A 12,776-nucleotide genomic window follows, 5' to 3' on the forward strand; every position below is an offset into this window, starting at 1 on the left:
CAGAGGCGCGAGTTACCCCACCACGGTGTCCGCAGGATTCCGTACCCCAGCCCGGGGCCAGGCTGCCCGATGTGGAGCCACCGCGGACACAGCATCGCCCCCTAGGCGGCACCCACCTCTACAGCAGGCCGCGCGCGCCCTCTGCCGGCCACGCACCTCCCCTGACTCTTCCCCGCTCCGAGGCTCGGCCCCGCCTCCCCGCGGCTCGGCCCCGCCTCCGAACGCACGACGCATGCTCCCGAGCCTCGCTCCGCCCGCCCCGCGCTTCTCGCGACATCCCTCAAGCGGCTGCCTGAATCTCGCGGTAAAAGTCTATCGTCTCGCGAGAGCGTGCCCGGCAGACGGGTTCCCCGGCGGCCCTGGCCAGGAAAGAGGAGTTGCATGTGTCGCCTCGGCGGGCGGGAGCGGAGGCGGCGGGGGCCGTGCAACCGCCTGGGTAACGACCGCGCCCTCGCGCCGGGCCTGCGCCGGGGGAGCGCGCCGGGAGGGGTGGGGGGCGGCTGGGGTGCCGAGGGCAGGAAGGGGGCCGGGCCGCGTGTCCCCCATCCCCGCCCACCCGGGCCCCCGCACGGCCGACTCCCTGCCCGGGTCTGCCCCCGTCTCCTCCTCATCCGCCGGCTCCGGCCCCTCGCCTGCCCCGTCCCTACCTCCTCGGGGCCTTCCCGCTTCGGCGGCCCCCAGCCCGGTGTTCCGGACGCTTCGGTGACACGACCCCCGACCCCCGGGCCTAGGCCGCGCCGTTGGTCCCCCGCTTGGCCGGTTTCCCTCGCTGCGGCGTGCGTCCCTCCCCGGTCGCCCCCGAGTCTTTTGTGCCTTCAGTGTGTTACCGCCTTTGCTTCCTCTTTTTTTCCTCCGGTGCCCCCTCTCTCTCCATCCTGTGCGGCCTGAATCCTCGTGGGCCCGGGGACTCAGCAGATGAGCCTCGAATTTGCTCAGATTTTGAGACTCGAGTGCAACTTGTATCCCTCACTTAACAGAATTGAGACAGCCTTGGGGTGGAGTAGACTGCTCCCTAATACTGCTCCTTTAGGGACGGGGCGGGGGTGGTCTTAGTTTAAAATAATGAAACTGTGTTCTGCTTACAGGTTTGTGAAATGGCTACTGACATTTCGGAATCCAGTGGTGCTGACTGCAGAGGGGATCCGAGGATCAGTGCCAAGTCAGATGCGGATTACCCACATCGAGTTCTTTATTGTGGAGGCAAGTGTCGCGAAACAAAAAGCTTTTCTCACTACATCTTTATGTCTAGTGTCAGTAGCTTCACATATGGCTTGTTAGGCTTTTTTTGGGGGGGTGGGGTGCCTGTACTTGAACTTGGGCCAGGATGCTGTCCTTTAGCTTTTTGCTCTCAAGGCTCGTACTCTACCACTTGAGCCACAGCTCCACTGACAGCTATTTGGTGGAGGTACGAGTCTCGTACACTCGCCTGCCTGGGCTGGCTTCGGACCACCAGGATCCTCAGATCTCAGCCTCCTGAGAAGCTAGGATTACAGGCTTGAACCACTGGCACCCATCTTTGTTTGACTTTTTTTTTTCTTTGTGGAGAGTGGGTCCTGGGACTTGACTCAGGGGCCTGGGCGCTGACCCTGAGCTCATTTTGCTCCAGGCTAGGGCTCTACCACTTTGAGCTATAGCTCCATTTCCCGTTTTTTGGTGGTTAATTTGAGATAGGAATCTCTCCCAACTTTCCTGCCTGGGCTGGCTTTGAACTGAGATCCTCAGATCTCAGCCTCCTGAGTAGTTAGGATTACAGGTGTGAGTCCCCAAGCCCAGCATGTTTAACTTTTTAACTGTGAAGATGAGTTCTCCTTTACTTTGTATATATTTAGATAGAGTTTTCATTTTTGAGTAAGCAAGAGCTTGGGGCCCAGAATTCAAGTACTGGGAAAGAAGGAAGTAAAAGAGGGTTAGTCCTCTCCCTGCAAAAAGAGGGTTAACCAACGAATACATGCATGCAAGCTGTAATGGTGAAAAAGGACAAGAACCAGTGATATATTCTATGTTTATTTTTTAAGACTTGAATTCAGTATTCCAAAACTGAAAAGTGTTGCAAAATAGATACACCATTATAAGTAATAAAGTTGATTCGAGGGCTGGGAATATGGCCTAGTGGCAAGAGCACTTGCCTTGTATACATGAAGCCCTGGGTTCGATTCCCAAGCACCACATATATAGAAAATGGCCAGAAGTGGCGCTGTGGCTCAAGTGGCAGAGTGCTAGCCTTGAGCGGGAAGAAGCCAGGGACAGTGCTCAGGCCCTGAGTTCAAGGCCCAGGACTGGCCCTCCCCCCCCCCCAAAAAAAAAGTTGATTCGATTTGAAGATGGATAGTGGGTTTGCTTCTCCAATGTAGTGAGTTTTCATTTCTCCAAGCGCAAGAATTCAAATATGTCAAAATTGGTGGCAGAGAAACCCAGGAAATAAAGTTCTGGGGCTGTTGGCCCTGGTGGTGCTGTGAAGGTGGGCAGCATGTACGCTCTTCTAGGGAAAGGTGAGGGAGGACCCTCTGTGGGCTCTGGGAAGTGAATGTGGAGTGGAAGGAGTCAGCTGAGTGTCACTGCTTCATTGGTGAAAAATTAGTTTGCTGGGAATGGCAGCCTCTAGAGATCATGTATGTAATTATAAAGCATCGCTACGCTTTCAAGAAAACTGGTATTGTTGTGTTTTTATATGAATTTGGATGCCTCTGTGAGTCAAGGATTGGCTGTTTCCCGTGACCTCGGGACAGCAAGGTGGAAGGTCCTGAATGAGGTGCTTGTAAAAACAACCAAAGAAAAGAAAAATGAGGCAAAGTAGAAATGGAGCATTTTGTTAAGTATAGAAATAAATCCCATGTGTGTATGTTTTTAACATTGTAATTTTTTTCTCTCCCATTTTTCCAGTCTGTTCATTACCAACAGAGGTAAGTCCTTTCCTTTTTTCATTTTCCTTTTCAACATGTATTTGAGAGGTCACTGTTGATTTGATTTTAGGCTTTTTTCCCCCAATTCAATCATGTAGGAGTAGAGTTTCAAAAAAATGTTTTATGTGTGGGTTGTTCCTGGGGGTAAACTTAAGGCTTGAGCACTGTTCCTGAGTTTTGGAGGTTTGTTTTTTTTGTTTGTTTTGTTTTCCCTTGACTCAAGGTTAGTGCTCTACTATTTGAGCTACAGCTCCACTTCTAGCTTCTAGTGCCTAATTAGAGATACGAGTCTCACTGAGTTGAGGCTGGTTTCAAACTGTGATCCTTAGATCTCAGCCTCTGAGTAGCTAGGGTTGCAGGCATGAGCCACCAGAACCCAGCTCATTTTGGATTTTTGTATAGTTACTGACTTATGCATAGTCGAATGATGAAGCAAATATAACCTTAAAGCCAAAATTTACATGCCTGAGTAGGAGAAAGAGCAAAATAAATGATGTGTGTAAAACTTTCTAAGTCAGGCTCCATGGATAAGTTTGGAAAATGAGGCCTTTTGGGCCCAAAGCAGGAGACAGATTTTTGTTTGCTTGTTGCTCTTTTTCCTAATGGCCTTTTGTGCGAGGGACAGAAAATAAATAGCTGAAGGGAGGAGGAGCTGATCTTTTTCGATTCCTAGTTTCTTAGAGGGCATTTCCTGTTTGGATACAGATTTCCTACGGATAAGGAATCAGGTGGGAGTAGTTTTATCTTTATATTCAAGTATAAAGAATGTGTGTTTTTTTTTAAATTAAAATGCATTGGTTGAAAATGTTTTGTGGTGACTTGATTCCCTTGTTTTTTCTCCCAGTACTGTGAATATATGCCTGACGTTGCTAAATGTAGACAGTGGTTAGAGAAGAATTTTCCAAATGAGTTTGCAAAACTTACTGTAGGTATGAACTTCTTTTTGATCATTGCTTTCTATTTTACCAAGCAAATGTATGTAACTGCTTAAGACAGGGTAGATCTAAGTATCAACTAATACAAGACAGTAATTAACCTAGGTGCAAGTATGTATTTACATTTATTAGGCACTGTTCTGCTCTAGAAAGGGAAACAAGCATGGTGTGTAGAGTGATGAGAAGTATGGGGGAATATAAAAGTTGTTGAGGTACTGGGCTCATGCCTGTAATCCTAGCTTCTCAGGAGGCTGAGAAGCTATAGCCTAGGCAGAAAAGTCTGAGACTATCTCCAGTTAATCAGCAAAATGCCAGATGTGAGGCGTAGCATAAGTGGTAATGTGCCAGCCATGATTGGAAAAGCCCCAAACCAAGAAGAGGCTCTTAGGAGTTCAAGGCCTAGTACTGGCACCAAAAGAAAAAAAAAGTTGGGGGGGGGGGGATGTTTCTAGGTGTGACTTAAATTGGTAGAGTACCAGCTAAAGAGAGAAAGTGTCAGGTACCAAGTTCAAGTCCTGTTCTCAGGCATTTAAAAATAAAAAGGTTTGAAGTGTATAGATGATTTTGCTGAGAGGATGGTGTTTGCTTTCATTTCTGAGGAATATATGTAGGGGAAGAATTCTACAGGCAGAGGACATAGCCAGTGAAAGGGCTCCGAGGTAGAGAAGTTAGAGACCATAACAGACAGCACAGTGCAGCTCAGGTGGTAGCGCGGTGGAAGACACTTCCTAGCATGCTTTAATCCCCAGCACCACAAATAAATAAAAATATGTTGAAAAGAAGCAGGAGTTGTGTCTGGAGCTGACTGAATGGAGGGAAGTTGGGGCTGAGGTGGAGAGGGATGGCGGAGCACACTTGTGGGAGAGGCCTGTCTTTCACTCTGGCTATGATAAGCTATTGAGGAATGTATCTACAGCCTTCTGTGCCTGTGCTGTCAAGAGACTCGAGAAGGGACAGCAGGTGGGTCAGGAGATGGTGAAGACTGGGACCAGAAGGCACCCCGGGGGAGGCAGTGGGAGGCGGGGCTGGCAGTGTTGATAAGGCCTTTCCACAGCTGGGCAGCTAGGGCTTCAGTCTGAGCAGCTTCCACAGTGGACTTACTGTGGCTGCTGGGGGCAGAGCAGGCTCACTGATGCCCTCCTTGACCAGACTGACCAGGGAAAGCCGGACTGAGAACTGGCTGCTCCAGCCCGGCTGATCTTTGTCAGATTATTTCCACATGGCACAGGCTTTGGTGCTGGTCGAGACCTTGGGAAGTCAGTAGATGGGTGTGCACACCATTGTCATTGTCATTGGATAGGGGCCCTAGGTCTGCTGTTGCAGCCGCCTCCACATTGCTGAACTGAGTGGGCCCTGCTGAGGCCACGACTGTGACTTGGAGAGGGAAGTGGAGGGAGCAGATCTGGAACCAGATGTTAACAGATTGTATGTCAGGATTCTAGAACACTAGCATAGCCTGAGTGTTTGTGCTTGTTTCGTGTGGCTAAATAAATCCTACTCCTCTGTTGCTTAGTCAGCTTGCTGTCTAAGAATTTGAAGTAGTCAACTTTCAAAGAAGAAAGTTTTATTCTCTTGGGCTGGTGCTGGGGCTTGAACGCAGGGCCTGGGCACTCTCCCTTACTTTTTTGTTCGAGGCTGGTGCTCTATCTCTTGAACCATACCTCCACTTCCAGAAAAGGATTATTTTGGCTCACACTGTTAGAGGTGTAAGTCCTGTCTCTTTGGACCTGGCAGGATCTTGACAGAAGCATGTGATGGAGCAAATGTTTGACTTCCTTTTCTGATCAGGAGACAACCTAGAGGAAGTCAAAGGACTCACCCTCCATGACCTGAAGAGCTCCCACTACCCCCCATGTTTCCCCACCTCTCAGTGGCTTCGTGTGGGGACCAAGCCTCTGACACAGGCCTTGGGGGACAACTGTAATGACTTTGGAGTTAGCCTCAGGAGAGACTATAGTGTTACAAGTATTACACTCAGTTGTTGGTAAAATGCTTTCTTGGTGTATGAATTTGCTCAGAGGCAATTACCTTTTTTAACATAGCATGAAATAATACTGATAGCCCTGGATTTCATTTTTCTACCTAGAAAATTCACCCAAACAAGAAACTGGAATTCCTGAAGGTCAAGGAACAATAGGGGAAGAAGAGGAAAAGAAGAAACAAAAGAGGGGTAAGACTTAAATCCACATTTTATATATATATATTTTTTTTTTCTTCACATTTTATGTTTTTTCCAGGATTGGAACTCGGGGCATTATGTTTGCTGGGATCTTAAGATGCTCTACCACTTGAGCTATGCCTCCAGCCCTGTTTTTGTTTTTTAAAAATATGGCAAAAATTTATATGTGTGTGTGTACACACACACACACACACACACACACACACACACACACACATTATTTTTGCCAGTCCTGGGGCTTGAAATCAGGGCCTGGGCACCGTCCTCAAGCTTTTTTGGCTCAAGGCTAGCACTCTTAATCACTTGAGCCACTTGAGTCTGAAGCCCCACTTCCAACTTTTCTATTTATGTGATACTGAGGAATTGAACTCAGGGTTTCATGCATGCTAGGCAAGCACTCTACCACTAAGCTATATTCCCAATCCTGGGTATTCTTTTTAATTGGGCTGAGGATATGATATAACTGTTTATCTTTTCTTTTATTTTGTGCCTGTTGTGGGACTTGAACTCAGCACCTGGGCATTGTCCTTGACCTTTTTATTGATTGATTGATTGGTTAATTGAAAATGAGTCTCGTGGACTTTCCTGCTCAGGCTGGCTTTGAACCATAGTCCTCAGATCTGTCTCCTTTGTAGCTAGAATTACAGGCATGAGCCACCAGCACCAGCAGTTTATCCTCTTGTTACCTCTGTCTGTACCTCTGAAACTAAGTTGAAAACTCTCATATCTGGTAAGAGAATTGTTTCTCTCTTCTCTTCTCTTCCTCTCTCTCATTTTAGTAACGCCCGAGGACTAAACCCAGGTCCTGGTGTGTGCTGGAGAAGTGCTCTACCACTATATTCCCAGCCTTTATCTCTCTTCTCCTTAGAAAGCTAATTTTCTATTACCTGTGATTGTTGCATATCTCTTCTCCATTAAATGTGTGTTCCTATTATTAAACTTAGCTTTTAAATAGTTCTGGGGTTTTGCTTCTTTAAAAATACTCCAATTAGGGCTGGGGATATGGCCTAGTGGCAAGAGTGTTTGCCTTGTATACATGAGGCTCCCTGGGTTCGGTTCCTCAGCACCACATATACAGAAAATGGCCAGAAGGGGCGCTGTGGCTCAAGTGGCAGAGTGCTGGCCTTGAGCAAAAAGAAGCCAGGGGCAGTGCTCAGGCCCTGAGTTCACGGCCTAGGACTGGCCAAAAAAAAAAAACAAAAAAAACTCCAATTAACCACCAGAAAACCAGATGTGGCACTATGGCTCAAGTGGTAGAGCACTAGCCTTGAGCTGAAGAGCTCAGGGAAGGGCCTAGGCTCAAACTTCAAGCCCCATGGCTGACAAAGAAAAAGAAACCTAATGTGTGTCTTTGCATACATCCCATCCCTTCCCTTCTTTTGGTATTGTTTTTTGCCAGTCCTGTTTTTTGCCAGTCCTGGATCTTGAACTCAGTGCCTGAGCACTGTCCCTGGCTTCTCTTTGCTCAAGGCTAGCACTCTACCACTTGAGCCACAGTGCCACTTCTGGCTTTTTCTATATATGTGGTGCTGAGGAATCGAACCCAGGGCTTCATGTATATGAGGCAAGTACTTTACCACTAGGCCATGTTCCCAGCCCCTCTCTTCCCTTCTTGGCCTGGTGTCTTTACTGAGGTTGAGGTAAGTCCCACATTCTTTTCCCATTCCAAATCTGGATTTCTACACCCGGCTGTGTCTCTAGGCCAGAAATAAGCATGATCCCACAGATGCTGCAGGTGAAACACTTCCAAAGTTTAGATACTAAGTCCCAAATGGTCTTCTTTAATTTTCCCATTTGGACTGAATGATTTATTCTGTCATAGGAACCAGAAACTTGAGAGCTGTATTAGGCTTCTCCTAAATTCTGTCATCCTTCCCTTCTGTTCCGTATCCAGGCTATGTCTGCTTTTTCTGTCTGATCAGTGTCTGTCTCAGTGCCTTTCTTTCTACCTACTTTTACAACCTCTCACACTGTAATTAAAGTGGACGTGGTAGGATATGAATCTGGTTATTTATTCCTGCAGTCTCCTGATGGTGTCCCTCTTCCACAGCTTGATGTTCTAGTCCCTTGATGACTTTGTACAATCCTGTGCTCTCCTGACTTCTACTGCACACACCATCAAGATTCTTCTCTCAAGGGGCTGGGGATATAGCCTAGTGGCAAGAGTGCCTGCCTCGGATACACGAGGCCCTAGGTTTGATTCCCCAGCACCACATATACAGAAAACGGCCAGAAGCGGCGCTGTGGCTCAAGTGGCAGAGTGCTAGCCTTGAGCGGGAAGAAGCCAGGGACAGTGCTCAGGCCCTGAGTCCAAGGCCCAGGACTGGCCAAAAAAAAAAGATTCTTCTCTCAAGACCAGTGTAGTTCTCAAATCTGTTGGCTTTTCTTGTTTCGCACTTACCCCAGAATGTCTTTTTTTTTTTTTTAACTAGTGAGTTTGAGCTCAGGGAAATCATTCTACCATTAGAGCCAATCTCCCAGCTCTTTTGCTTTATGTATTTTTCAGATAGGGTATTAACACTTTTTGTCTGGGCCAGTCTTAGACCACAATCCTTCTATCCTCTCTTCCCAAATAGCTGGGATTACAAGCATGCTGTATGGTACCTGCTACCTGGCTTTTGCATATTCACTTGTGCTGGTACTAGGGCCTGAACTTAGGGGCTGGGTGCTGTTCCTTAGTTTTAGTTTTTTGTTTTTTCTCAAGGCTGGCACTACCACTTGAGCCAGAGCTATACTTCCAGCTCTGGTTGTTAATTTTGGAGATAAGAGTCTCATGGACTTTTCTGCCTAGACTAGTTTGGAACTGCCATCGTCAGATCTCAGTGTCTTGAGCTGGCTTTCTTTATTTTTGAGATTGAATCTCACTAATTTTTGCATTGTCTGGGCCTGCTGAGAGCCTCTTGAGCATATTGGGGATTATAATATCCACCATCATGTCTAACTTGCTGTTCACTCTTAGAACTTTCCAACCCTTTCCCTTACCTAGACCCTTCCCTGTTCTCCAGGCCTCCTCTTAGATGGCCCTTCCTCTGGGATACCTTTTCTGTTCTCTGAAAGCAGATGCAGTTGCTTCTCTTTGAGGCTATAGCAGTGCCCTCTACATGTATCTTCCTGTGGTGTGGAACTGTTCCCTTGTTCCTGAACTATTTTTGTCTCCTTGGACTGAATTTCTGGAGGATAAGGACTGCATTGTGTTCATCTTTGTGTTCTTTGTCCTCAGTGCAGTCCTGGGCACAGAGTAGGTACCTAATAAATGTTTACCAAGAATATACATATGACTTTGTGTTAGAGAAAAGGAACTATAGGGCGGGGAATATGGCCTAGTGGTAGAGTGTTTGCTTCATATACTTGAAGCCCTGGGTTTGATTCTTCAGCACCACAAATATAGAAAAAGCCAGAAAAGTGGTGCTGTGGCTCAAATGGTAGAGTGCTAGCCTTGAGCAAAAAGAAGCCAGGGACAGTGCTCAGGCCCTGAGTTCAAGACCCAGGAATGGCCAAAAAAAGAACAAAAGAAAGAAAAGGAACATAAACCTAAATTTAAAAGACTTGGTATCCCATAATGTTAAAAATGGAAAAATTAACATCAGCTCTTTCTTAATAAAGGTGGAAGGGGTCAAATCAAACAGAAAAAGAAGACTGTACCACAGAAAGTTACCATAGCAAAAATTCCCAGAGCAAAGAAGAAATACGTGACGAGAGTATGTGGCCTTGCAACTTTTGGTGAGTTCAGGCTTGAGTTTCTTTGTTTTGTAGTGCTGGAATTAAGTATGTTTAAAAATGTATGGATTTGGGCTGGAAATATGGCCTAGTGGCAAGAATGCTTGCCTCATATATATACATGAAGCCCTGGGTTCGATTCTCCAGCACCACATATGTAGAAAATGGCCAGAAGTGGTGCTGTGGTTCAAGTGGCAGTGTGCTAGCCTTGAGCAAAAAGAAGCCAGGGGCAGTGCTCAGGCCCTGAGTCCAAGACCCAGGACTGGCAAAAAAAGAAAAAAAGTATGGTTTATGTTCTCTCTTTATCTGGTTTCCTGAAATACTGGTTGTGGGCCCCTCACTCCTGCCCCCAGTGCTGAGGCTCAAGCCAAGGCCTCATGCATGCTAATAAATAAGCAAGTGCTCTGTCACTAAGCTATATCTCTAGACCACCTGAGCCCACAACTCATTTTGCTAAGAAGATACTAAATGAAGCTTTGCATTCTAAACATAGTTTCAGAATCACATTTTGGAGAAATGGAAAACTTCTGTAGAGGAGTGTTGGTACATTTTCCTTGCTGTTTCCTGTTTGGTGGGTTGGTTGGTTTTGAGATGTGATCTTGCTGTGCTGCTCAGGCTGGCCTAGCACTCACAGCCATTTGCCTTTGCCTCTGCCTCCTAAGAACTGGGCTTACAGGTGAGGGCCACTACGTCCATCTGTAAGGATTTAGATAGGATGAGAACTTCATTCCTACTTGGAAATGTATATGGAGTGCTTAGAAGTCCTGTGTTCCTGCACTGGTTTTACTCTTTGTGTAGAGCTAGGGTCATGTGAGTAGTGCTGCTTTTCTGTACCAAGGCTTTATTAGACTTTGAATTAGTGTGTTCTGAAAGGAATATGAAATCCATTAACACCATCTGTTTTATGAATTTTAAATGAAAATTAAATGGAAAAATGTGGTGTATAGTTGCAATAATCTTTCCCTTTCTTTTAAAAAAAAACACACAGAAATTGATCTTAAAGAAGCACAAAGATTTTTTGCTCAGAAATTCTCCTGCGGTGCCTCAGTAACAGGGGAGGATGAAATCATCATTCAGGGGGACTTTACAGATGACATCATTGATGTTATTCAGGAAAAGTGGCCCGAGGCAAGTACACAGAATATGCATGCCCAAGGAAACAAGGGGTTTTGGGTTTGGGTGCCAGTACTGGGACTTGAACTCAGTGCCTAGACACTGTCCCTGAGCTTTTTGCCCAAGACTAGCACTCTACCACTTAAGCCATAGCTCCACTTCCAGGTTTGTTTGGGGTTTTTTATATGTAATTAGAGATAAGTCTCACAGTTTCATGGGCGGGTTGGCTTGGAACTGTGGTCTTCAGCTCTTAGTCTCCTGAGTGCTTAGGATTACAGGCGTGAGCCACTGGTTTACCGCTTAGGAATCAAGTGGGTTTTTTTGTTTGTTTTTCATCGGACTTGAGGCTTGAACTTGGGACCTGGGCGCTGTCCTTGAGCTCTGTGACTCAAGACTAGTGCTCTACCCCTTTGAGCCACAGAGCCACTTGCAGTTTTCTGGTGGTTATTTGGAAGTAAGAGTCTCAGGGACTTTCCTGCCTGGGATGGCTTTGAATCATGATCCTTAGATCTCAACCTCCAGAGTAGCTAGGATTACAGGCGTGAAACACTGGTGCCTGGCAAGGAATCAAGTTTTTAAAGCAAATTGCTTCCTTGTTTTTTATTGGGCACACTGATTCATGAGCTGCTATTACTTGTGTCTTATAGGTGGATGATGATAGCATTGAAGACCTTGGAGAAGTAAAGAAGTGACTTTGAAGATGTGTCTGTATTTAATGATCTGAACTGAGAGTTGACATGGCCCAAAGGAGAGAGTGGCTATTTATCCTACAGTCAAGTGCAGACTGCTCTCTCCTTGGTGTTTTCAATGCTCTGTACAGGCTGCTTGGTTTTTTTTTGTTTTTGTTTTTTTTTAATTGCCAAAGTCTAATAAATAAGAGTGACTGTCATGCTTATGCATGATTCAGAATTTAGTCAAATAAAAAATTTTAGTCACTTGGTACTCGCTTTTTAACTTATTTTGGAAAAAAACACTGTAGACTCTCCCCTTACCCCCTCTAGGTGCTGGGGATTGAATCCAGAGTCTTGCACATGTCATGCAAGTGCTCTTCAACTGAGATAACCCTCCATCCTCAGTGCTTTTTGAGGGTTCATGGAAGCGTTTCTGTGGTTATCTGATTGAAAGCTGAGTGAATTTTTTCAAGCTCTGAATGTAGTTTCCTTAAGACTAATACCTCCTTATTTTGGGTAGCAATGTGGAGATGAATGAGAATCTTAATAGTTTGTGGTTAATTTTTTTATTACCAAAAAAGTCTTTACTTTGTGGTGGAACATACTGCTGATAGCACTCATTCTGTTTTAGAGATTATTTGGTGTAAAAGTACATTAAAAGCCTTAAAACCATGTGCATTGTTTTACCCAGTAAGATATGTCAGATATATGCATATAGTTTATAGATGAGAGTGTTCATCAAATGTTATTTGTAATATCAAAGATTGCAAATGATATGAACAATCAGAAGATGGTTACAAAGTTTTGGTGCATTATACATATACTTAAAGAGGAGATTTTCCAGAAATGTCTTAGAAACATGTTTGGTGATATAAGTTAGGGCAGACCCCAGGTCCATTTTAGATATCACTGGAGACTGAGACAGAGGTGCAAGTGGTGGAGTGCTTGCCTGCCAAGCATCAGGTTGGGTTCAATCCTTGGTTCTACAAAAAAATTAAATATAAAAATATATTTGCTGAGTGGGAAGTCATCAGAGGTGCTGGCAGTTCTTATTCTGCTGTATATTACATGATGTAAAAGTCTGCTAACCAAAAATGTACCAGCTCAGTATAGCCTGGGAAATAACAATTGGAGCATTTTTCTCACAAGAGAAACAATTTTAATGAATGCATTGGATTAAACTTTAAGGTGCTATATATTGAAAACACTTGTATTAAAAATTGCTATAGACACCTTTAAGAAACTGAGTGGGGGAAGAGAA

General features: G+C 45.5%; 1 protein-coding gene across 2 annotated transcripts; it reads left to right on the plus strand.

Annotated features, from left to right (window-relative positions):
* Positions 1-330: 330 nt before the first annotated feature.
* On the plus strand, positions 331-11,786 carry Denr (density regulated re-initiation and release factor). 2 transcript variants are annotated; one of them, XM_048343039.1, is made up of 8 exons: positions 331-436; positions 1,086-1,200; positions 2,881-2,900; positions 3,745-3,829; positions 5,922-6,005; positions 9,618-9,734; positions 10,720-10,859; positions 11,492-11,786. In XM_048343039.1, exons 2-8 carry the CDS (start codon positions 1,095-1,097, stop codon positions 11,534-11,536), a joined length of 597 nt encoding a protein of 198 aa, XP_048198996.1. In that variant the 5' UTR covers positions 331-436; positions 1,086-1,094; the 3' UTR covers positions 11,537-11,786. The 2 variants fall into 2 exon arrangements, with proteins under 2 accessions (XP_048198996.1, XP_048198997.1); XM_048343040.1 differs by lacking the exons at positions 10,720-10,859; positions 11,492-11,786 and adding an exon at positions 10,014-10,125 and having other exon boundaries at positions 9,618-9,793.
* The last annotated feature ends 990 nt before the right edge of the window (positions 11,787-12,776 follow it).

This window comes from Perognathus longimembris, chromosome 3, assembly GCF_023159225.1.
Source record: "Perognathus longimembris pacificus isolate PPM17 chromosome 3, ASM2315922v1, whole genome shotgun sequence".
Taxonomy (NCBI): Eukaryota; Metazoa; Chordata; class Mammalia; order Rodentia; family Heteromyidae; genus Perognathus; species Perognathus longimembris.